Source organism: Archocentrus centrarchus, unplaced genomic scaffold (genome assembly GCF_007364275.1).
Source record: "Archocentrus centrarchus isolate MPI-CPG fArcCen1 unplaced genomic scaffold, fArcCen1 scaffold_55_ctg1, whole genome shotgun sequence".
Classification (NCBI taxonomy): domain Eukaryota; kingdom Metazoa; phylum Chordata; class Actinopteri; order Cichliformes; family Cichlidae; genus Archocentrus; species Archocentrus centrarchus.
Window position 1 is genome coordinate 322,606 of NW_022060277.1, and position 25,963 is coordinate 348,568.

At 42.0% G+C, this 25,963-nt stretch overlaps 1 protein-coding gene across 2 annotated transcripts in view; it reads right to left on the reverse strand.

The window, feature by feature from the left end:
- Nucleotides 1-25,963, reverse strand: part of fbxw4 (F-box and WD repeat domain containing 4) — a 68,867-nt gene that overhangs the window by 36,224 nt on the left and 6,680 nt on the right. For both annotated transcript variants that reach the window (XM_030725485.1, XM_030725484.1), the window contains 2 exons: nucleotides 25,079-25,211; nucleotides 20,876-20,961 (listed from right to left, as the gene is read on the reverse strand). In XM_030725485.1, the coding sequence (XP_030581345.1) occupies nucleotides 20,876-20,961; nucleotides 25,079-25,211 (219 nt within the window). The remainder of the gene's footprint in view (nucleotides 1-20,875; nucleotides 20,962-25,078; nucleotides 25,212-25,963) is intronic.

Consider the following 25,963-nt stretch of genomic DNA (forward strand, 5'->3'; position numbering starts at 1 on the left):
TCCTCCATTAGCTTGATGGCTCCCTTCACCTCCGGTGACCACCATCTTGTTCGGGGGTTACCACCATGACAGGGACCAACCACCTTGCAATCGCAGCTCTGAGCAGCAGCCTCAAAAATGGAGGTGCGGAACATGGTCCATTCGGACTCACTGTCCTCAGCCTCCCTCGGAATGCTGTTGAAGTTCTGCTGGAGGTGGGAGTTGAAGATTTCGCAGACTGGGACTTCTGCCAGGTGCTCCCAGTGCACCCTCGCGACACGTTTAGGTGCGCCAGGTCTGTCCAGCATCTTCCCCCACCACGTGATCCAACTCACCACCAGGTGGTGATCAGTTGACTGTTCAGCTCCTCTCTTCACCCAAGTGTCCAGAACATATGGCCACAGATCTGGTGATACAACTACAAAATCGATCACTGACTTGAGACCTAGGGTGTCCTGGTGCCACGTGCACTTATGGACATTCTTATGTTTGAACATGGTGTTCATTATGGACAAACTGTGGTTTGCACAGAAGTCCAATAACAAGACACCATTCGGGTTCAGATTGGGCAGGCCGTTAGTCCCAATCACGCCCCTCCAGGTCACACTGTCATTGCCAACGTGAGCACTGAGGTCTCCCAACAGGACGATGGAGTCGCCAGATGGAGCACCCCAAGCACCTTACCCAGAGACTCCAAGAAGGGTTGGTACTCTGAACTCTCATTTGGCACATAAGCGCAAACAACAGTCAGGACCTGCTCCCCGGCCCAAAAGCGCAGGGAAGCAACCCTCTTGTCTACCAGTGAAAACGCCAATGTATAGACAGCAAGCCGGGGAGATACAAGAACACCCACCCCAAGCTTGCCGCCTCTCACCGAGGGCAAATCCAGACTTGAACAGAGTCCAGCCCCTCTCCAGGAGACTGGTTCCAGAGCCCAGGCCATGCAGTGAGGTGAGCCCGACTACATCTAGCCAGTATCTCTCAACCTCATGCACTAGCTTAGGCTCCTTCCCCACCAGAGAGGTGGGAAGGGATTCTCCTCCGTGAATCACCACCTTATAGTGGTGGAGGGCTTTGTGCATCCCAGTGATCCCAGGAGCTATGTTGTCCAGGGGCTTGTCCCCCTGGTAGGGTCTCCCATGGCAAGTTGGTCCTGTGTGAGGGGCCAGACAAAGAGCGGTTCAGAAGACCCCTATGGAAATACCAACAAGGGAACTGTTTACCCTGCCTGGGATAGGGTTACCGAGGCCCCACTCTGGAGCCAGGCCTGGGGAGGGAGCTCAAGGGAGAGCATCTGGTGGCCAGGCATTAGCCTGTGGTGCCTGGCCAGACCGAGCCCAAAAAGAAGACATGGGCCCGCTCTCTTGTAGGCCCAGCACCCGCAGGTGGAGTCGTAGGGGTCGGACGCAGTGTGTGTCGGGAGGTGGCCAAGGGCGGAGGCCCTGGGGGACAGATCCCTGGCTACAGAGACTGGCTATTGGGACATGGAATGTCAAAACTTAAGCCCAATCTCTCAAACTGAGAGCTAGATTCTACAGGAGAGAAGCCTGATAGCTGATGCCTCTGCCACTCATTCTACTTATAGAAACTCTAGGAAACACAAGAAAGCCTGCAGTTTAAGAGCAATGTACTCTAATAGGATAATATGACACAACAAAGGATAGGATGTGACAGATTGGAGAGAGTGAAAAGAAACCAACAGAAAGGAAATAATCTCTCTTTCTTGTACCCGTCATTAATCTTGTTCAGCTCTGGATTAATTGAAGGCTTTTCGGAGAACTTTTAGAACAACTTGATGATGAATTACAATAGTTCAGCCTACAAATAATAAATGCATGAACTAGTTTTTCAAGCATTACTCTGAGACAGGATGTTTCTAGTTTTAAAAGTTTAAATATAATTGTAACATACACTTTGAAGGACATATACTGGTCAAAAATGATTCCAAGATTCCTCACAGTGCTGCTGGAGGCCAAGATAATGCCATCCAGAGGAAGGATATGGTTAGAGATCATGTTTTTTTTAATATTTCTAAGGTTTTTAGGGCCAAATTCAATAATCTCAGTTTTGTCTGAATCTGTATAACATGAAAAGTGTTGGTCCCAACCCTGTGGAATTTCATGACTGACTTTCATGAGTGAAGAACACTCCCCATTTACATGCATAAATTGGCATATATCACATGGATACAATTCAAACCAGCACAGCACATTTCTTTTAATGGTGTGTTTTAACCTCTGTAATAAAATGTTGTAATTAACAGTATGCAATGCTGCACTGAGGCCTAACAGGACAGGTACAGAGATAAGTCCAATAGGCCATAAGATCATTGGTAATCTTCAAGAATGTTGTTTCTGTGCTATGATGAACTCTAAATCCTGGCTGAAACTCTTCAAATAAATGATTCCTCTGCAAATAATCAGTTTGTTTTACAAAAAAAAACTTTTTGAGAATCTTTTAAATAAAAGGAAGGTTGTCTGTGGTTGGCTAAGAGCTGGATTTCACAAGGGCTTTTTAGGTAGTGGTTTCATTTCAGCCACCTTGAAAAGTCTGTGAAATGCAGCCTTTTAGATATAAGCTGATGATATTTAAAATTGAAATAGATGTTAGATTCAACTCATTGTCATTGTACGCACAAGGCACACAACGAAATGATTGTTCCAGATCACTCATCCAGAGACAAGGATCTGCGGTCATGCAGCCAGAGACCGGTGCTACCCTTAGGCAATGTGGATTAAGTGTCTTGCATAGGACACAACGCAGCGCAGGGACAGTGGCTCGAACCAGCAACCCCCGGCTGCAAGGCCAACGCCTACCCACTGCGCCAGTGCCACATATGCCAATGAAGCATTAATTAATGGTAAGACTTAACCCAGATACTGGTGGGCCACAAGCCAGTGTACTCCTAGTGCTTGTCCCAAGCCTGAGGGTTGTATCAGGAAGGGTATCTGGCATGAAATCCTAGTCAAATCAAACGTGGATCATAAAGAATGAGATATCCATACCGGATCACTCGGGGCCTGGGTTAACAACAACTGCCTCCAGTACTGTTGGTCAACATAGTGTCACTGGAAACTGTGCTACTGTTGGCTGAAGACAAAGGAAGAGGCAAGGGGAAAGCCGTGTTTGGAGGCAGCATCAGAGAAGGAAAGGCAGGAGTGTGGACATGAGAGTACGGCCTCTAAATACAGAGATTATGACTGGTAAATGGAGAGAGTTAGCTGATACAATAGAGTGAAGGAAGGCAAACATATTGTGTGTGCAGAAGACCAGGTAGAAGGGAAGCAAGTCCAGGAGTACTGGAGATGGACTCAAACTGTTCTAACATGGTGTAGATAGGAAGAGAAATGGAGTAGGGGTAATCTTGAAAGAAGAATATGTGAATAGAGTTGGGGGTGAGTTCTGTCAGACAGGATCATGAGTCGAAGCTAGAAATTGAAGGGAAGATGTTGAATGTTGTCACCACAAGTTGGATGTCAGAAGAGAAAGGAATTCTGAAGTAAGTTGGATGAAGTGGTACAATGGTCCCCAAGGAAGAGAGATTGGTGATTGGAGCAGACGTTAGTGGACATATAGGTGAAAGGAACACAAGTAACGAGGAGGTGTTGGGTAGGAATGGTGTTAAGAACAGAAATGCAGAAGGACAGATGGTGATGTATTTTGTGAAAAAGATGGAAATGGCTGTGTGAACACATACTTTAAGAAGAAGGAGGAACATAGGGTAACATAAAAGAGTGGAGGAAGGTGCAGACAGGTGGACTACATGTTATGCAGAAGATGCAATCTGAAAGAGTTAGGAGACTGCACTTTCAGAAAAACATCTACTGTAAGGAAATGTATTCCCCACTGCTGTGTAATCCATTATTGTAAAGTTAAATGTTATCAAGAAATTAGACAAAAGAATGCTTTCAGGGAATACTGTTAAATGTGCAGCTTCTACGCCGTATGTCAGAACAAGATCCAGAATGTGATTAAAGTGGTGGGTGGGCTCATTTACATTTTGAGAGAAGTCAGTTGAATCTAATAAATTAAATGCAGTGTTGAGGCTGTCATTTTCAGCATCAAAATAGATGTTAAAATCATCTACTATAATTATTTTACCTGAACTGAGCACTAAATCAGATAAAAAGACTGAGGAATCAGATAGAAACTCTAAATGAGGGCCACGTGGACGATAGACAACAAATAAAACTGGTTTTTGAGGAGTTTTCCAATTTGGGTGGACAAGGCTAAGAGTCAGGCTTTCAAATGAATTAAAACTCTGTCTGGGTCTATGGTTGATTAATAAGCTGGAGTGGAATATTGCTGCTATTCCTCCTCCTTGGCCTGCGCTTTGAGGATTCTAATAGTATGATTCAGGGGTGTTGATTCATCAATATATTCATCCTGATGTTACCAGGTTTCTGTAAGGCAGAATAAATCAATATGTTGATCAAGTGTTTAAATCATTTGAAATTAAATTATCCACATTTAACTGTTTTAATCTTTGGTGCAGTTGAGGATACTATATTGTTCTTTGTGAATTTTCAAGCTTAAATTGTTTTTTTCCTGATTTTTGATTTGTATTTGGTGGTCTGGGAGTAGATACAGTTTCTATGAGGTTGGGGTTTTGGGGTTAGGACAGGAGAGAAGCTGCAGAGAGGCATGTAAGACTACAAACTTCCTGGTCTGGTTTGGGGAGTTTCATAAGTTTCATAAATATCCAGATGCCGATCATCGACACACTCTACAATGAGAGGAAGTCAAATAAGGTCATTGCTGAAAAGGCTGGCTGTTCTTAGACAGCCTTTTCAGTAGAGCCAATTCAGTAGAGTCAATTCCAGAACTTGGGAGCGCTTCACAAGGAATGGACTGAGGCTGGTGTCAGAGCATCAACAGCCACCACACATAGACATTCTAAAGAAAGGGGCTACAATTGTCTCATTCCTAATATGAAGCTACTCCTGAACCAGAGATGTCAGAAGCATCTTACCTGAAGTAAGGAAAAAAAGAACACTGGACTCAGTGGTCAAAAGGCCTTGTAAGTAAATATGTAAGTAAAATCTGCATTTCGCTTGGAAACCACTCCTCCATGAATTGCCACCTTATCGTGGTAGAGGGATTTTTGTGTTCCAGTGATCCCAGGAGCTGTTTTCTGGAGGCTTTTGCCCCCTGGTAGGGTCTCCCATGGCAAATTGGTCTTGGGTGTGGGGGCCAGACAAAGAGTGATTCTAATGACCCCTATGGAACACACATCAAGCAAACAGTTTACCCTGTCGGGATAGGGTTACCGGGACCCAAAGTTGGAGCCAGGCCTGGGGAGGGAGCTCAAGGGAGAGCAACTGGTGGCTGGGCATTAGCCTGTGGCACAGCCCTAAGAGAAGACATAGGCCCGTCCTCCTGTAGGGGTTTGGTGCAATGCGTGTGGGGGGCAGCAGCCAAGGGGAAGCCCTGGCGGACTGATCTGTGGCCATCGAGGCTTGCTATCGTGACATGGAATGTCACCTCTCCGGTGGGGAAGGACCCTGAGCCAGTGCGTGAGGTTGAGTTATACCAGCGAGATATAGTTGGGCTCACCTCAACGCACGGCCTGGGCTCTGGAATCAGTCTCCTGGAGAGGGGCTGGACACTGTTCCAGTATGGAGTTGCCATCAGGGAAACGTGGCAAGCTGGGGTAGGTATTCTTGTACCCCCTCAGTTTACTGTCTGTACATTGGAATTTTCACCAGTGGACGAGGGGGTTGGTTCCCTGCGTCTTTGGGCAGGGGAATGGGTCTTGTCTGTTGTTTGTTCTAATGAGCCGAATGAAGTTCAGTTTACCCAACCTTTTTTGGAGTCTCTGGGCAGGGTGCTCGAGGGTTCTCCGTCTGGTGACTCCACTGTCCTACTGGGAGACTTCAATGCTCATATGGGCAATGGCAGTGAGACATGGAGGAGCGTGATTAGGAGGAACGGCCTGCTTGATCTGAATCTGAGTGGTGTTTTTTTTATTAGATTTCTGTGCAAACCACCGTTTGTCCATAATGAACACCCTGTTTGAACATACGGATGTCCGTAAGTGCACATGGCACCAGGACACCCTAGGTCGCGGGTCAATGATTGATTTTGTAGTTGTATCACCAGATCTGCGGCTATATGTTCTGGACACTTGGGTGAAGAGAGGAGCTGAGCTGTCAACTGATCACCACCTGGTGGTGAATTGGATCAGGTGGTGGGGGAGGATGCTGGGCAGACCTGGTGCACCTAAACGTATAGTGAGGGTGCACTGGGATTGCCTGGCAGAAGTCCCAGTCCGTGAGATCTTCAACTCCCACCTCCGGCAGAACTTTGACAGCATTCCGAGGGAGGCTGAAGACATTGAGTCCGAATGGACCATATTACGCACCTCTATTGTTGGGAATGCTGCTCAGAGCTGTGGCTGGAAGGTGGTTGGTGCCTGTCGTGTTGGTAATCCCTGAACCAGACGGTGGACAACAGAATTGAAGGGAGCCATTTAGCTGAAGAAGGACTGTTATCAGGCTTGGCTGGCCTGTGGGACTCTGGAGGCTGCTGATGGGTGCCAGCAGGCCAAGTGGAATGCAGCTCGGGTGGTGGCCAAAGTAAAAATTCAGGTTTGGGAGGAGCTTGGTGAGGCCATGGAAAAAGACTTTTGGATGGCCTCAAAGCAATTCTGGCAAACCGTCAGGCAACTCAGGAGAGCAAAGTGGTGCTCTACTCAAACAGTTTATAGTGCAAGTGGGGCACTTAACTTCAACTGAAGCTATAGTCAGGTGGTGGAAGGAATACTTCAAGGACCTCCTTAATCCCACTGACACGCCCTCTGTAATCTGGGGATGAGGAGGACGACTTGCCCATCACTGGGTGTGAGGTCACTGAAGTGGTTAAACAACTCCATGGTGGCAGGGCCCATGGGGTTGACGAGATTCGCCCTGAGCTCCTGAGGCTCTTCGTGTTGTGGGGCTGACTTGGCTGACATGTCTCTGCAACATTGCGTGGAGAACGCATGGGGTGGTGGTCCCCATCTTTAACAAGGGGAACTGGATTGCCCAGCTATCGGGGGATCACATTTCTCAGTTTGCCTGAGAAGGTCTATGCCATGGGGCTGGAAAGGAGGGTCCATCCGTTAGTCAATCCACAGATTAAAGAGGAACAATGTGTTTTTCATCCTGGTTGTAGAACACTAGACCAGCTCTTCATCCTCTCAAGGATATTTGAGTTTGTTTGGGAGTTTGCCCAGTCTACATGTGTTTTGTGGACTTTAAGAAAGCATTCGACTGCATCCCTCGGGGTATCCAGTGAAGGGTGCTGTGGGAGTATGGCCTGCCTCGCCCATTCTTGCGGGCCATTCAGTCATTGTACAACTGCAGCGAGAGCTTGGTCTGTATTGCCAGCAATAAGTTGAACTCATTTACTGTGAGTGTTGGATGCCACCAGGGTTGCCCTTTGTCACTGATTCTGTTCATAATTTTTATGGATAGAATTTCTAGATGTAGTCAAGTGGCAGAAGGCTTCCATCTTGGTGGCCTCAGAATCTCATCTTGCTGGCTTCACACCCATGTGAGCTGGAGGAGGTGGCTGGGGAGCGGGCGATTTCGGCTTCTTTGCTTAGGTGCAAGAAAATGGATGGATGGAAGGGTTTTGAAATGAAGTTCCTCAAGTGGAGAGGTGGGCATTTAAAGTCTAGTGAGACATTTTTGCTGTCTGTGATGAACCTTCTCTTAACATTTCCCTTTCCAGCGGGTCTTATTATCTGCCCACAGCACCAACACTACTACCAAATGGTTTGCTGACCATGTTATTCCTGTTCTTGATTTGCAAGCCAACTGATCTGACCTGAATCCTACAGAATATCTATTGGGTGTTGTTCAGAGAAACACGAGAAACACCAGACCAAATACAAGCCAAAGCAATCTAGAGCTCAGTAACACCTCAGCAGTGCCACAAGTTTATCATCTCCATGCCACACCACACTGATGCACTAATTACTGGTAAAGGAGCCTCAACCAATTATTGAATGCACAAATTAACATACTTTTCAGAAGTTGGACATTGTTATATTGTAAATCCTTTATTGATTAATCTCAGGAAACACTGTTGAGCTAATACATTTTTTACTTTTATGGGTTATGCACCATAATCATCAAAAATAAAACAGAAACAAGCTTGAAATACCTCACTATATCTGTAATGAATATAGAATATTTAAAAGTTTACCTTTTTGAATTACATAAAAAAAACATTTTCACAATGGTCTAATTTTTTTGAGATGCTAAATGTAAAGGCCTTTCTAAAATGCTCAAAACAATGTGTCGAACATGAGTATCAAATAATATTCTTGCCTTTCACAGTAGCTGTCTTGACTTTTGTTAGTTATGGTAGGTAAGTCTTCAATGAGGAGGATATAATAGAAACAAAAGTAAGTCAGAATACCCCTCAAGCTCTCAGACCAATTACACATGAATGCAAGAGAACAACCCACACCACCGCACTTGGAATCTGGGCTCCAGCATTTCAGTTTTAGCCTGTCACCAGCCTTCCACCCCACACCCCCACCTCCTGTCAGAAATAGGGTTGTTAATTTGTTGCGCTTGACCCCGGGCTTTGTGACTGATGTGTATCTAGTTTGTAAAAAGTGCTTTTATCTGGTTTCTAAATATGTCTGGGCTCAAAGGGTTATGATGCTTTTATATTACCAAGGAGGGAGACAATGCTCAAAGGGCGCAAGTGCTGACCCCCACACCCCCTATGCCCACTCCCTCTTTTCCTTTCACTCCCAGCCTCCACTCCCTTGCTCCCGCTACCCCTTTACACAACGACATGCATGGGCAAACATTTGCCTGCTCACAAACATGCACTTTTTCTCTCTCACGAATACACACTCTTATGCATGGGGACACACACGCGCATGCCTGGATCCTGTTGTCCCATCACCACCCCCTGTGGCCCTTTTGGCTTCTGTTTGTGTCTCATGTCTGTGGGGTCACCAGGACATTCCTCAGCCGGCCCCTCTGCTCTGTTCAGCCGGGTGGAACAGACCAGGACCTAACGCAACGTTCCACACTGGACACATACATCAGATGCACAACTCTGTTCCCTATAAATTATGGTTGCATACAATTCATCTGCAACAGCAAAAATGATCAGAAGAAAAGGTACAGTAATTGTTTTCTTGAACATAATGAGGAAATGTTAACATTTTACATTTCTGGCAACTGCAAAACTGTTGATACTGAATGTACCCAGTGTAACAACATATTTATTTATTGCAGCACATTATCCTGTGTATGGTGACTACCACATCGCTGGAAGCTTCATCATTATGTTTAGATTCTGCCAGCTCATGGGTGAAGTTAGGCAATGACTGACGTCTACTTTCAAAAAGTATGAAGAAAAAGTCAGCAGTGCAAAACAATCCCCGATTGGTGGCATAGAAATGCAATTAATCAATTAAAGCAAAGAACATGTCAATTTGGGCGAAAGGCAATCACTATAATAAATACAGAACATGCAGTAAATTATTATTACTACTAGTGCAATTATTATTAATATGAATTGATTGATTCATGTATTTATTTTTTAAACAGACAGGTTGTCATCATTTCGGTAATCTAGTTATATTTCTGGATTATTATTATTGTGATTTATTATTACTATTACAATTGAAACAAATGACAACTGACAATAATGTCTGGTTGGGGTCAACGAGGAGCGCGACTGACAAGTTTTAAATTAGGATTCATGAGAAGCAGAGCACCAGTGATCACAGGGCTTTCTCCTGTGAAAAATGTGGTGGTAGCGATGCTCGTTAGGATAACGCGCTGTATGAATGAAACTGCCACGTCCACACAGCACACACTCCCACGCTGTTAGGGATCCACAGGACGTGGATCAACACTTTGTCAAACACTTTGATTACTGAGATTATTCTTGATGATTTAACATGAAAAGCATGGCTTCAGCAAACATAGAAATTATAAGTGACTCATTGTAACACTTTTTATTTGCATGAACCTGTAAAGCAGTCACCGAAAAACTTCTGACAAAAATACCTAAATTAAAAAATAAAGAAAATCTACAACTCCACAGCGAGTCATTTTTCAGAAAGCACACTGTCATCAGACTGATAATTCAATAATTATTCAAGTTACTTTTAAATGAAATAAATGTCATTTCCAAATGATTTTCTGTTAAGATTTGCTTGCCTTATATTGTAAAGTGAATATCGTTGGGTTCTGACCTGCTGGTTAAAGGATGGGAGTTTGATAAACTGTATAAATAATAAAAACAAAATGTGTTATTGTTTTACTTTTGTTGCTAAAATCAATGAGTATTAAATACCATCAAAACATTTACCACTACTTGATAACTGACTGTATAATATAATTTTGTGTAGCAAAAAGGACAATTCCTGTGTGTTTACTAATGCACATTTATTATTATTTATTTATTTATTAACAAATATGAGTTCACTGCTTTACAGTTTCATCAGTTGTCTGCTAACATAACAACCACTGGTTATAAGTGTAGACAAGAGGAGCATGTTAAATTTTAATTGACAGTCCAATTACAAAAAGACTAAAGTGTGGCTTGGTTGGAAGCGTTGCCAGGAGAGAGAACGTGGCAGCATGGCATCTGAACAAACCACAATACTTTGGACAGACAGGCCCAAAGTGGAAACATTTGGCCATAATGCACAGCACCACATTTGGTGAAAAACAAACACAGCATATCAGCACAAACACCTCATGCCAATTGTCAAGCATGGTGGTGCAGGACTGATGATATGGGCCCATTTTGGGGCCACAGGACCTGGACACCTTGTAGTCACTGAGTAAACCATGAATTCCTGAATATACCAAATGATTCCAGAGACAAATGGACTATATAACGCTTTTCTACTCTACTCGAGCACTCAAAGTGCTTTAAACAACACGTTTTGCATTCACCCAGTCACTGATTGGTAGATGACCGGCTCTTCCTCCTGAGCCACAGCCGCCTCATGTGAGGCCATTTGTCCGACAGCTAAAGCTTGGCCAAAACTGTGTGATGCAACAGGACAAAGATACCAAATACAGCAGCAACAGAAAGGCTGAAATGAACTGAAGCAATGTTGTAAAGAACAGTTCTCTAAAATTCCTGAGATTTTACATTTAAGATGTACAACATAGTATAAAACTGTTATACCAGACTGTAGAAATCTGTAGATATCATGTAGTCCAAAAAGTCAAATATTACACTTTCCCACAGGCTCAGATAACGTCTTCAAACATCTTGTTTCAAATTGCAAGGATAGTGAAATTCAGCAAACTTTCATATTCTAGAAAGTTAGACAGCTTAAATCTGAACACCTCTGTGATGAAATAAAAATGTTACCACCTTTTTACAGACCAGAGTTTCTCCCTAGCATTTTAATACTGCTTTTATTGCTTTTTTTGTTTAACTGGCATTTTATTATTTGAATACAGTTCAGAAATTACAAGAAAATCCAGAAATTTCTCTCAAACAACGTAATACAGAGTTGCTGCCTTTACTGTATTTGAACAGTTTGCACTCTATGCTTTGCGCTTTTATTACAATAAAAAGACATACAGCATAGACTGCCAGATAAAATACATTTTATCAGCCTAATATTTTTATATTTTTAATTTTATATCATTTAATATAATTTCTAATTTTATTTTCTTATTATCAGTCATCTGTGAAGAAGTATGAACTACACTAACCTACATGGAAGATGCTATATTAATAAAGTTTGATTGATACTATAATGCACATAGTCACCCAAAAACAGGCCCATCCTGATGGAAATAGAAATATGCTGGCATTTATATTGCATTGACCACTAAAAGCACTTTAGATTATAAACCATATTTAATCATACATTCATAATGTGCTTTATTTTACACACTTTAAGCACTTTATCCGGCTGACACATATGGTCAATCACCAGTTGACTAATTGATTAATTAACCTAACATGCATGTCTTTGGACTGTGGGAGGAAGCTGGAGTACGCAGAGGAGACGCACGCACGCACACTGAACTACCAAGCCACCCAGAAAAACCTCTGTAGACAAAATAATAATCCTTAAAAAACATCAAAATATTGTTTAAATTACTAACAGATCTACCAGCCATTTAAATCTGTCTGTCTACCTATTTCAACTATTTATTATCTCTCCATTAATTTATATTATGATCTGCAAGTATCAGTTGCTTTGAACAGTTGGAAACAGTTTAGAAAGTTGCTTGTTTAAGTTTGTATCAGCTCAACACTCACTGTAAACCCATGATCTGAGAACACCTGTATGAGGCCAGCATGTAATGAGAGGTTTTCATGTGCTGAGTGTATTTGTGATGTGACTGGATATGTTTTTGTGAAGTTTCTCATAGTCTGTGTTTATGCGTGGTTAGTGTGGGGCATCTGCAAGGTGTGTCTCACTTTAGGGGAATGTCTGCTTGTAATACGTCTCTGAATGAAGCTATCTGCGTGCATAAGGAATGCAAGGTGTGTGTGTGTGTGTGTGTGTGTGTGTGTGTGTGTGTGTGTGTGTGTGTGTGTGTGTGTGTGTGTGTAATGAGGGGGTTTAGAGTGAGCTGTGATTATTCTCGCCTCCTGTGGTGTAGGTCCTCTGGCTCTGTGGGCCCCAGGGAAAGCGCCCTGTATTTAGTGTGTGGGAACGCACATTCTGCCCCCTTATCGCTGTATTGTTGCAGCGTAGATCTTTTCTTCCCTTTTTTTAACTAATTGAATTCTTGACTCCTCAGCCACAGGGACGGCTCAGAAGAGACCAAAGAGAAAGACATGAATTTCTGGCTTTTTCTTGCAGTTGAGTAGGGCAGAGCAGTGGGGGTGAAATTGGAGTGTCTGAGGTTGGGTGGCGGTGGCAGTGGTGGGCAGCAGTCAGAGAGGGCCAGCTCAGGCTGGCTGGGTGGCTGCTGTGGCGTAACCCTATACTTACTGGGGGTCAAAGGTGCTCCTTCCCTGGTGGTGGTGAGAAGTGGTGAATTGGGGATGGTTTACCCAACAATCATGTTCTTCTTTTGGAAACTTTCAAAGGCGCTTTTGGCCCCTGCAACATCTTTGTAGTTGTGCTTGAGGAATTCTACACAAAACAATTCTGACCCCCCCCGCCTATTCTCACCTCTCTTCAGGGTAGCTTCTCCCTTCATTAGGTTCTGCCAACCCCCTCTTCTCTACACTAGTGATCAGTGTGGCGTACCCTCCATGCCAAACCCAACCCCATGTCCATAAGGATTTTGGCACATGGAAATGTAAAAACATTTCCGACTCTGCGGCATGAATCACAATCAAAGTCTACTCATTTTTGCTTTATATGGACGTGGCAGGAGTGAAAAAAGCACTCACACATTCACCCGTATTCCAAATGTTGTGCAGTCTGTAGAGGTTTTGTGGGCTCCATGCCTCTACTGGAGCTGAAGCAGGAACAGAAGCAGGAGTGGGCATGATGCTCGGGAAATATTCACAATTTACAACAAAGTTAATGTTGCTGTAAATATGAAGAATGGTTTAGAATAAAATTAAAAGATTCTGATCAACAATTTTAAAATGACACATTTTAAGTTTATTCATTTATGCTGTGCAAAAAAGCTCTGCTGACTGCAATTAAATTAAAGCCATTAGTCACTGACTAAGGCTGCTGGTGGTAGTGGTGGTGTAACGGTGTGGAGGTACACTTTGGGCCCCTTAGTACCAGCTGAGCAATATTTAAATGCCTCAGCCTACCTGGCATGGACACAATGGACATGATCAGCAGCAACAGTTGCTGATCATGTCCATGCCTTTATGACCACAATATACCTATCTACTGATGGTTGAATCAAGCAGGATAAAGCGCCATGTCACAAAGTTCAAATAATCTCAAAGTGGTTTCTTAAACATAACAATCATTGTACTCAAAAGGCCTCCATAGTCAGCAGATCTCAATCCAATATAGCACCTTTGGGAGTTGGTGGAACAGAAAAGCCGCATCACGGATGTGAGTGAGTGTGGAAGTAGGGTAAGGAATCTATTTGCTGAAGGTGAAATTATAAATAATAATGCAATCTTTGCATTTTCTAACAAGTAGCCTGAAGCCTTTAAACATTCCAGCTGCAACATTAAAAAGCATAAATGGCAGAGATTTACCCAGAAACAGAGATCGATATATGAGAAACACTTATGATCATATTTTAATCTCACTAACACCTGTAGTGCCTCTTCATATTTCACCCACCCTGTCCAATATGAGCTCCATCAGTGGGTACAGAGCTTGAGCATACAAGATGGTGTGGAAAAAGAAATATGAGTGAGAACAGCAATCTGAATGGGGAAAAAAGCCAATATCCATGGCCACTGTCAGGCTCAGTCTCGTATGGGAGACAGCAGGGAGCATGGATGAGGGTGGCTATTCTGTACTAGCCTTGGCATTTTACCACAGCCACAATAATCCTCACCAACAGACCTTGAGATAACCAGTGGAAAAAACAAATATGGGGATGGAAACAGACGTGGGATGCGGTGTGTGCGTGTATAGCAGATGGGGTAGCATTAATCAGTTTATACAAACAGATTTACCTCAAGCTGGTTGACGATACAGACGGCTGATAAATTAAAGGAGAAAACAAAGCACAGTTTCATTTTCGAGCATGATGGAGCACCATGTCACAAGGCAAAACGAAGCAGCTCAGAGACCCACGGCCAAGAAACGCCAGATCTTAACCTGATTTAAGTCATTCCTTAAAAAGTGGGTGGACAATGCAGAAGCCACAACCGTTTTTTAACTTGAGCACACAAACATGCCATAAGGTTGTTTCCTCAGCAGCACCATTAAAAATATTAAAATGCCTACCAGGACAGTAACTGAAACTTTAGTTCCTCAGTCTTAACTGTAAATATGATCGTGATTGCTGTGTAACTCGCTTATGAAATAATTATATTTGACCTGTTACAATAATTGGGACTACTGCTACTTTAAAATGGTCTGTTTAAATCTAAAGAAAAGAAGAAAGAGCTTTATTTGTCACATACATATACATGCAGTGAGATTCAGTCTCTGCATTTAACCCATCATACATGTATGTAGTACACACAGCAAAACGTGGAGCAGGGGGCACCCGGGAGCAACCTGGGGGGGGTAAGGGCCTTACTCGGGGACCCACAGTGATGCCAGCCCAGGGATTCAAACCAGGGTCCTCTCAGTGATGAACCCTCTTTTTCTCCCCTAGGCCACCACTCCCTCCTATCTATCATAAATGAATATACGATTAGTCTTTAATATCACAGTTACCACTGAAATCTCTGGGGACAGAATTTACTCAAAGTATGCTTTAAATAAAGTTATCTGTGTAAGAACTTGTGTTATAACTTTTATTTCAATGTTGTGGAGAGGTATGGCGATTATGTGCATTTGTCCAAAAATAGCATTGTTGTGGTGTTCATAGTAAAGATTTTGTTTATGCAACAAATATAATTACAAATGGAAGTGGCATAATTATGTAGCGATGTTATATCCAAGTAGTTTGTGAAATGTCTGCACTTAAAGAGTCTTCTGTGTAGTTCATCATTACAAGCTAAAAGTCCTGGTCAGTCCTTCAAGGTTAGGCAGATGTTGCTTAGTAGTTTATACATAATCCTGATCTACTGATCAGGAAAGGAAAGCAAGGTTAAAATTATGATAACAAGTACTGACAGCACATGCTGAACACACTACATCATTCATGGATATCACATTTTGAAGGGTATTATCACTTGACTTGACCTAACCGTGTAAGCATATCTGCATATCGAGGTTATACATCACCTGCATGATCACCATGTAATGATGCTGATTTTCAAACTACATGAAAATTCTCATTAGATTTAAAGAGCATTCACAGCACACAACTCCCTGTTCATTTTATATCTCATACTCTGTTGACTGTTATTTTAACAGTTTGATTTGGTTTGTTCTTTCACATTCTTTGTGACTTTTGGCTAAATAACTAAGGTGGAAAAAGTAATTTCCCTTTAGCAACTAGCTGGAGGTATAAGTTACTTGGTATGAAAGGGAGAAGTGGGTTTAATAGGTTTATCAGTGAGCTGACACCTGGTTTCTCTAAGAGTTTTAATCAACCAGACCACTGGTCAGTTAGAGGCAGGGAGCAGGTTTTCATTATGCAGTGGCAGTGAGCTGAGCAACAGTCTGCTATTTCAGCCAGCAAATTGGAGAATTAATGATGTGGATAATCAGTCTGCTCCTCTCAGATCAGAGACATGCTCTGAGGCTTAAACCAGACAGACACATATCTGCCATGCATGTATGCTGATACACTGGATTTCTTATTAGACTATTTGGAAAATTTTACACTTGAAATGAGAATATTTTAATCACTCATTGTTTGTATAAAAGGTCTAAGGCTGGGTTTTAAAAAATCTAATTAGCATCCTTTCAGTGCAAGTTTAGGAAAGGCTGATTCTTTTGTAAAAGGGTGCATACGCCAAGCTGGATGACTCAGTAGGATGCAGTTTGCATTCTTTGTTAGCAGTAAGTAGAATGTCCTATAGAAGTAAAGTATAGGTGTGGAGGCTGGGGTGGCAGATAGGCTTTAAGTGCAATAAAAACTTGTGTGATTTCCAGAGTTTGTCTTCTGTCACAACTTCACCAGTTAGCAGACATTCAGGTTTATAATAATATTTATTATCTTACAGGAAACTCTGGAAAGGTAACAGTTAATCTACCAGGAAACGGGCATTTCCATTACACAGTGGTCTCACTTACAGGAACGTATTTAAGTTGTCCAACACTAACCATACCTTAACCATAATTCTACAACATTAGCACAAGTGTTGTTCCATAAACTTAAAGAGATCCCTATTATGCTTTTCATTGCTATCCATTGTCTTAGTAAGTTACAGTTTTTTGTGCATTTGATTGGTCTGCAGTATTAAAAAAAAGGTCCATGTCCATGCTCAAAGGTCTCTCCCACAGAAAACAACTAAACTGCCTAAATCACACACATTTCTTTCTGTCATCACGTAAAACATTTGCAAAATGCCTGCCTTTGTTTGCCTCAAACACAAAATGAACAGCTGTGCAATTTCTATTTGCGATGTAGAGCAACTTTTTTTTTCTCTGACACAAGCGAAGCACGTGAAATGTTCTGCTGTTGGCTCCAAAAGTGAATACAAGTTTTCATGCATTCCCAGCATCTGCATTACTAAAGAGCCAGTACATTACTTTTATTTCTGATAAGCAAAACTGCAAAAGCAATTGGACTGTGCGGCTAATTTGGTCAACTTTAACGTAGTTCTGATTATAGAATAGAATAGAATGCCTTTATTGTCATAATACAGGATGTACAATGAGATTGGAGATGCCTACACCAACCGGGAACCTCCCAGGCTGAAATCTGAAACTAAATCACAGGTACCTGAAACATTAAACCTTTTAAAATGACTGCAAAAGTAATTGTGATTGCATCAATGTCTATGAGAAAATTATCCTAAATCTCAATTAGTGGAAAATATAAATAGACTGATATTTATATAGTGCTTTTCTAGACTTACTAACCACTCAAAGTGCTTTATCCATACGTACATATAGTGCGATAGTGGACTCTTATAAGTACCTGGGTGTTCACCTAAACAATAAACTGGACTGGACTCATAACACTGATGCGCTCTACAGGAAGGGTCAGAGCAGACTCTACCTGCTGAGAAGGCTGAGGTCTTTTGGAGTGCAGGGGACACTTCTGAAGACCTACTATGACTCTGTGGTGGCATCAGCCATCTTCTATGCAGCAGTATGTTGGAGCAGCAGCTTGTCTACAGCTGAGAGGAAGAGGATAGACAAGCTCATCAGGAAAGCCAGCTCTGTCCTAGGATGTCCTCTCGACTCAGTGCAAGTGGTGGGAGACAGAAGGACTCTGACCAAAATAACATCACTGATGGACAAGGTCTCCCATCCCATGCATGAAACTGTTGCTGAGCTGGAGAGCTCCTTCAGTGACAGACTGCTGCATCCTAAATGCACAAAGGAGCGTTACCGCAGATCCTTCCTCCCAGCAGCTGTAAGACTTTATAACCATCACTGCTCCCAACAAAAACCACAATAGCCTACACAATGTAGGATAATATATAATATACTGTAAATAGTCCGGCCTGTTAAGGTTCAACACACAGGCACATCATGTACATTGTATATAGTGTTATTATTATTAGTAGTATTAAGGTTAATATTGTTTGTTGATTTTATATATATTCTTTTCTTAATAGTGTGAATTATTATATCTTTATTTATATTTATAATAACTGCGGCTGCTGTTACACCCAAATTTCCCCTCTGTGGGACAATAAAGGCTGTTTCTTCTTCTTCTTATTATTATTATTATTATTCTATATACTTTAAGTACATTGTCTACCTCACATCAATTTAACATCTCTAATTATGTTTTTTTTTTTTAACTATGGATGGAAGCTGGAAAACCAGGACAAAAGGTACTGGGAGAACATGGAAACTCAGAAGGGTCACAGCCACGCATGAGACTCAAACCAGAAATGTTGTTGTGAGGCTAACCCGCACACCACCATGCAGCTCACCTTGGTAAACACTTTCCCAGTGAGTTCATGGCTTCAGTCATCAGTTTCAAGTCTTATGTAACACAGCATGTTATTAAATATGGTCCCAAGTAGAGTCAAATAAATGGTAAAGCAGGCTTTGTGACTGAAAAGTCACCACCACATGATTGAGATATGGTTCGATTCCTGGCTGCTCCAGTCTGCATGCCAAAGTATCCTTGGGCAAGATACTGAACTCCAAGTTGCTCTATGATGCAACTGTTGAAGTATGAATGTGTGTGAATGTTAGACAGAAAGCATTTAGCTGTAGAAGGAAGTGATTGTATGAATGTGTGTGAATGGGTGAATGAGGCATGCTGTATGAAGCGCTTTGAATGCTCAACATAGAGTAGAAAAGCGCTCCATAAGAACCAGTCATTTACCATTTAAGCCACTTAAAACTGTCACTGAATCATTCAAGCCTAAAAAAGCCTCATAAACCAAGACATCAGCTAGTGTTGTGTCTACACATAAAGAACCATTTTTAAATTGCACCTTTAGACACTTTGTTATAATCAGCCTGTTGCAAAACAACATAATAATCTACAAAATGCCAAAGACACCAGTTTGTTAAAAGTGTATTTCTGCACCAGCACATTATTATTCTCCATTTTTCCACTCTGTGCTGACTCACCACACACCACACAGCATGTCTACTTTTAAGTTTGCCCAGTTTTTGATACAAAAGCGTAACAAGCTCGGAGTTCTGTTTGTCTGCTTTTTACTTTGATAAGTGATTCCTAGAGAACTATTAGCCAAAAACTTGCCATATCTTGATATGGTTTACAGTGTGTCCTTAAAAAAAATCATGAAAGTGAACAAGTGGAGACCCAAAGAAGAAGTGACAGGCCTGAAAAACTATCTACAGCAGATGAATAGTATCTGCAGCCAGATGGCCAATCACCTGCCTCTCATACTAGACTAGCAGGTGATGAAGTGGATAGTGTTACAGACGTCTGCATCTGTCTGCCTTCATGTCACAACTGCTGTGAATGAGTGTGTGTGAGTGTGTTATTAAGTGTCTAAGTCTAAACATGGCTGAAAAATCAAAGGCACTTCTAAAGCACCACTACAAAGCATTTGGTTCTGCTCTCACGCCCATTTCAGTCAGTACCTTCATGGCTTCATGCTGTGATGGGAACCTTTTCTCTTTTCTCTGCTCATTTTTTAAACTAAGCTTACATTTGGCAGTCGCTCTGTTACAAACCCAAACAAACAGTAAATAAGGTGTACATAAAAGCTCATAATGCAAACATAAGCAATACAGAAAATGATTTCCATTGAATGTAAGCAAAGCAAAGCTAAACAATCAGGCCCCAAAATACTGTTCTAAACAATAATCACCAGCTTACATCCATATTTGTTCAGACTTGACCTTTTGGCTATAAACTCTCACCCCTTCATCATAATATCCTATAATGAAATTTGTCTTAATTTTATCAGTAATTAGCATGTGGCAATAGCGTCCTTAACCTTCAAATCAGTTTGTGCGATTCCAAGGGGACAATTGTGCCAAATTTAAAAATTTCAAATGTATTTCAATTAATATTCAGTGGAACTTAGAACTGAGGACCCTCAAGGCTGGCACAGGACTGCAGACACAGACGTTAACTATTAACCTGCATTTAGCACAGCAGAATTATAGCAGCATGCTAGTAGTGCAGTTTTATGTCACACATAATTTGGACTTTATAAGAGATGTCCCCCAAAATGTTGAGATATATTTAACCCAGTATGACCTGTATCAGACTGCTATATATAACTCTGATGATTAATAAAACATTGTAGGACCTCTATTAACTACTTTCCTGGGGAAACCCGGTGATGTAACACCAGCTCTGTATTCTTTTTTTCCCCTTGGAATCATTTTTTTGGCTCCACATTTTCTCTCCACATTGTTTTACTGTGTGGTCGATGCCTAGTAGAAAATTAAGGGGAACTGCTATCAAAGATTTTTATATTTCACTCAAAACTACATTATATTCCTCAGTCACATATAGTTATAATGTTAAGCCTGATGCTTGCATGACTAATGTTTTCTCAGTGCTTACCTTTTATTAACGGTACCTGCCACTGCTGCATTCACATGTTCAACTCAACAATGTACACTTACGTCTGAACCAGTTACAGTACACTTACTGTACAGCAATGATGCCTTGAAAGTATAAACTGGGTTCTAAGAACAACGATAGTCCCTAATTCCTGCTGGGATGTGGACACAGGAAAAAGGGAGCACTTCCAACAGATACTAAAAAGGGTGATTCAAAAGTGCCTTAAAGAACCCATCTGAGCCAATAGGAGTAAAATGGGTCGTTCTTACCTTAGTGTGGGACTAATAGCCACCGACCACACTCTGTCATACATGGGAATTGTATCTCTGGGGGAGGTGGAAGTCAAAGTCCAAATCTAAAGAAGAAAAACATCACCAGATAATTATGTCATTTATGTATTAAATAACATAAATCATACAGACACAACATATGACGTAGTAGCACCAACACATGATGAATTACATATACAGTGAAATGTAGCATTCTCTTGTTCAAAATATGGGTAAATGTTTTAGATAAATGGGCTTCAGTCTTATGAACATGGATTTAAAGGATCCTGTTTCCAAAACTTAGGATGCTCTGTAAAATGCATAGGTTCCATTTGAGCAGTAGTTGGGACACATGAGGAGTGGAGGAAAAGGTATCAGAGTTACATTTTTGCATTCTGGGAATATTTGTACCAATTTGTACCTTCATGTTTATGGTAGGAAAATAGAGAAAAAAACAGGCACCACATAACACGTGAAATATAATTTGGTACGATTCTCAGGTTTTCTGTATTGTTTTCAAACTATTATTCTCCATTTTTCATCGGTACCATTTTACCTGGGCTAAAGAGAAAAAGAAGTGAACTGTTGCTCAGAGGACTAAAGTCCTCTTTTCAGATAAAAGTAAATCTTTAATTTGGAAATCAAGGTCCTATACTCGGGTGGCAGAGTGGAGAGCAACAGACTCCAAGATTTTTGAAGTCCAGTGTGAAGTTTCTAAGTCTGTGATGATTTGGGATGGCCTGTCATCTATGGGTGTCCAAAGTCCAAAGTTAATGTAACTGTTACCACTTTAGAGCACATCATGCTTCCATCTGCTTACATGCTTTATGGAGAAGCTGCTGTCCTTCATCAGCAGGACTTATCAGAGTGCCCAGAATGCAAATCTTCTGCTAAATGGTTTACTGACCATGTTATTACTGTGTTTGACTGGACAGCCAACTTGCCTGACCTGAACCCCATAGATTCTCTGTGGGATTGAAATTGTCGGTGTAGTCAAGAGGAAGATGAGAAACACCCAACCCAAAAACACAGAAATGAACGCTGCTATGAAAGCAACTTGGATGTCAATAACGCCCCATTGCACTGATGCAGTAATATGTGGTAAAGGAGGCCCAAGCAAGTACTGAGTGTATAAATGGACTTACTTTTTTAGAAACTGGACATTTCTGTATTGTAAATCCTTCATTGATTTATGTTGGAAATATTTAAATAGGGTTGAATCTGGCCTGAGTGCTTTCTGTGTGAAACTTGCATGTTTGCTCCATGTCTGCCATAATGAGTGTGTGCGTGTGTGTGCTCCGAGAGTGGGTACCAAGCCCCAATAACAGAAAGATAAGACCATGGCTATGCTGAGAACCTGAAACCCCCCATGGCCGACAACCAAGGCTACGTGAAGTACCCTCTGAAAGTCTACTAGAAGATGTGAATGCAGCATCACGGACAATCCCTACTTCGACCATCACTGAAACCAATCAGTTGATGTATAGCATGGCAACAGTGGTCCTTGAGATGCTTGGCTATAAGATGAACAGCAATAAGGAGCAGTACCCTACATGGAAATGATGACTTGAGACTAAAATCAAGGCAGCACAGAGGGAGGTTAGCCAGCTATCAGAGCTGCAGAAAGGTGTGTTGAAGAAAGTGGTGCCTAAGAAATGGAACAGGCTGTCCATACCTGAGGCCTTAGAGACTGCCAAACAGAGACTCACAGCCTTGGATAACCACCTAAAGAGGTATACCAGAGAGATAGAAGTCAGGAGAATAAACCAGATGTTCTCCATCAAACCATCCAAGGTATACTCTCAGCAACCTCCTTCAGCAACCTACCTGAACAGGCATCAGTGACCATCACAGTAGCAGACAGAACAGGTATATGGCACAATACATAAGCGAGGCCCTGAAAGGAATTGGCAGAGATACCAGGGGAGCAAAACACCAGCTACTGGTAGATAGAGCAGTCACTCAAGACTGTAAGACTAGACTGTCCAACCTGTGCACCGCCTGGATTGACTATATGAAAGCCTATGACTCGATGCTGCACACATGGATCCTGGAAGGCCTAGAACTATACAAGACCAACAGGACCCTAAGAGCCTTCATCAAGAACTCTATGGGAATGTGGAGAACAACAATAGAGGCCAACTCCAAGCCACTTGCACAAGTCACCATCAAGTGTGGGATTTACCAAGGAGATGCTCTGTCCCCACTGCTGTTCTGCATAGGCCTGAATCCCCTTAGCCAGGTCATCAACAAGACTGGCTATGGATACCGACTACAGAATGGAGCAAACATCAGCCACCTCCTGTACATGGATGACATCAAGCTGTATGGTAAGAGTGAACGAGATATCGATTCACTGATCCACACCACCAGGATCTAAAGCAATGATATTGGAATGGCACCAGTGATCTTTGATGCAGTCTTAATGATCCGCTGCAGGTCTTTCCTCTCCTCTGAGGTGCAGCTGGAGAACCACACTGTGCATCCATAGTTCAGAACACTTTCTATGGTGCACTAGTAGAAGTTAGTGAGGAGTTTTCTTGGGAGCCCAGTTTTCCTGAGAGACAGCAGGAAGAAAAGTCTCTGCTGGGCCTTCTTCACCACTTCTCTGGTGTTTTCTACCCATGTCAAGTCCCTTGAAAGGTGAACACCAAGGTACTTGAAGCTCCCCTCCTGTTCCACCTTTTCTCCAGCAATCATCAGAACTGAGGGGATTACACTACCAGAAGGCAACACTGCAGACACTGAAGACAGCTACAAGTACCTTGGATTCCCACAGGCAAATGGGAACCATGAAGAGGCCGATAGCAAAGCTGTAACCTCCAAGTACCTGCAGAGAGTAAGGCAAGTCCTGAAGAGTCAGCTGAATGGGAAGAACAAGATCCGGGCTATCAACACCTATGCCCTGCCAGTTGTCAAATATCCTGCTGGGATAATAAGCTGGCCAAAGGAGGAGATGGAAGCCACTGACGTCAAGACAAGAAAGCTCCTTACCATGCATGGAGGGTTTCACCCCAAATCCAGCACCCTGAGACTGCACGCTAAGTGGAAAGAAAGGAGGCCGAGGACTAGTGAGTGTCAGAACCACTGTCCTAGATGAAACAACGAAGATCCATGAATACATCAGGAAGATGTCCACAAAGGATCATGTGCTTAGTGAGTACCTCAGGCAGCAGAAACCTGAGAAAGGAGAGGAGGAAGAACAGGAACCATCATGGAAGGACAGGCCTCTGCATGTACCACCGGCAGATAGAAGAAGAAGTGGCTGACATAGAGAAATCCTACCAATGGCTGGACAAAGCTGGGTTGTCTGTCTGTCTATCTATCTGTCTATCTATCTATCTATTAAGGTGGGTGGGTGATTAAACAAGTATTACTCATAGCCTGATTTTTAGAAATTTGTGCAAATTAAAAACTCTCTAAAATTGCAAATAATTTAAGTATTTCATCATCTAAGGTACATAGTCCTGAAAAGATTTTTTTAAAAATCTCTTTATGTTAACATGTTTACTGTTGCATCAACAAATGCAAGTTAAGACTTTACAAGAAATCTTATTTTTAAAAAAGGTGTTTTTAAACAGAATCTAGCAACCCTGCTGCTTTCTCTGGGCTCGAGCTCTTTTAAGATGGACTTAGGTGGTCTGAGCAATCTGTCCACTCATCCATTTTCTTCTTATCCAATGCAGGTGAGCTGGAGCCTATCTGAGCAAAAGGCAAGGGACGCCCAGGACAGGTGCCAGTCTACTGCAGGGTTAACACAGGGAAACGGACAACCATTCAAACTCAAATCCTCACTGACGACTAACTTAGAAGCACCAATTAACCTGACAGCCCATACCCCATGCAGGCACAGGGAGAACATACAAACTCTGCACAGAAAGGCCTGAGGCCAACCGGTGGATTCGAACCCAAGACTCTTGCTGTGAGGTGAAAATGCTAACTATTGCATCACTGTTCCATTCCCAATTTTGAATTTAAATTATTTTATGGAAATCATGGACACAGGTCCTGGGCTAAAGAGTGGAAGGACCTTTTGTCTTATTAGCTCAAAGTTTGAAATCGAACATCTTTGTGATTTGCAAATCACTGTAATCTAATTTTACTGAGATTTTACACAACATCCCAACATTCAGGGAAACAGGACTATAAACACTGTGGCACTGTGCATCACATAATAAATCCAAACTGTAGAGAAGCTCTGACCCGGGCTGTCCGATCTCTGGATCCACTAATGATGAGTCCATCTTTAGCATCTACACAGTTGACCTCCTGGTTATGACCTGTAAACTCCACTGGCACATCATTTCTCCTGCTGTGGACGAGGATTTTGCCGTCGCTGAAACCAACAAAGGAGAGTGTTAGGCTTTTTTTGTCTGACATCTGAGCTGTCCAAAGTGAATAAACATTAAAATATATATCTTAAGAATAAAATATTCTTAAGATTTTTGATAGGCTGGAACACACAAATTAAAAAGTTCTCTTTTATTGTATTCCTCTAAGCCTAAGAGAGGTTAATCTCTTAAAGGATTACAGTAAATTTCAGTAAAAAATGGCCCAAATTATTTCAACTAAAGGACTATATACTAATGTAAGGCAGAGCTTTCGAAAAACTTTTATGGCCATACTTTGTAAATAAGCTTAATTTAGAGTACAACTTATCCGGGTCAATCTCAAATAAAGTTATTTCGTTCAATTTCAATTACGACTACAATCCACTGTTCAACGGGCCAGCTGTAAATGAGACTAAACAGTATTCCCCGAAAACCATCTTTTGCCTGATCATTTCTTAATAAAATTTAAATTGATGTTAACTTACATTAAGTTTTATTACAGTAGAAGTCTTTCTGAAAGTGCTGTAACTAAGTTTAAGGATCTAATTCCTTCATTATTATGCTCTTCAGTGCCAACACAGTGCAGAGCAGCTACCTAAACTCTGCTCCCAGTGAGGTCGATTATCTCCTCAATAGTTTTACATCCTCACTGCGTATAACTTTGGATACTGTGGCTCCTCTGAAAAGGAAAGCTTCAAATCAGAAGTGCCTGACTCCGTGGTATAATTCACAAACGCACAGTTTAAAGCAGATAACC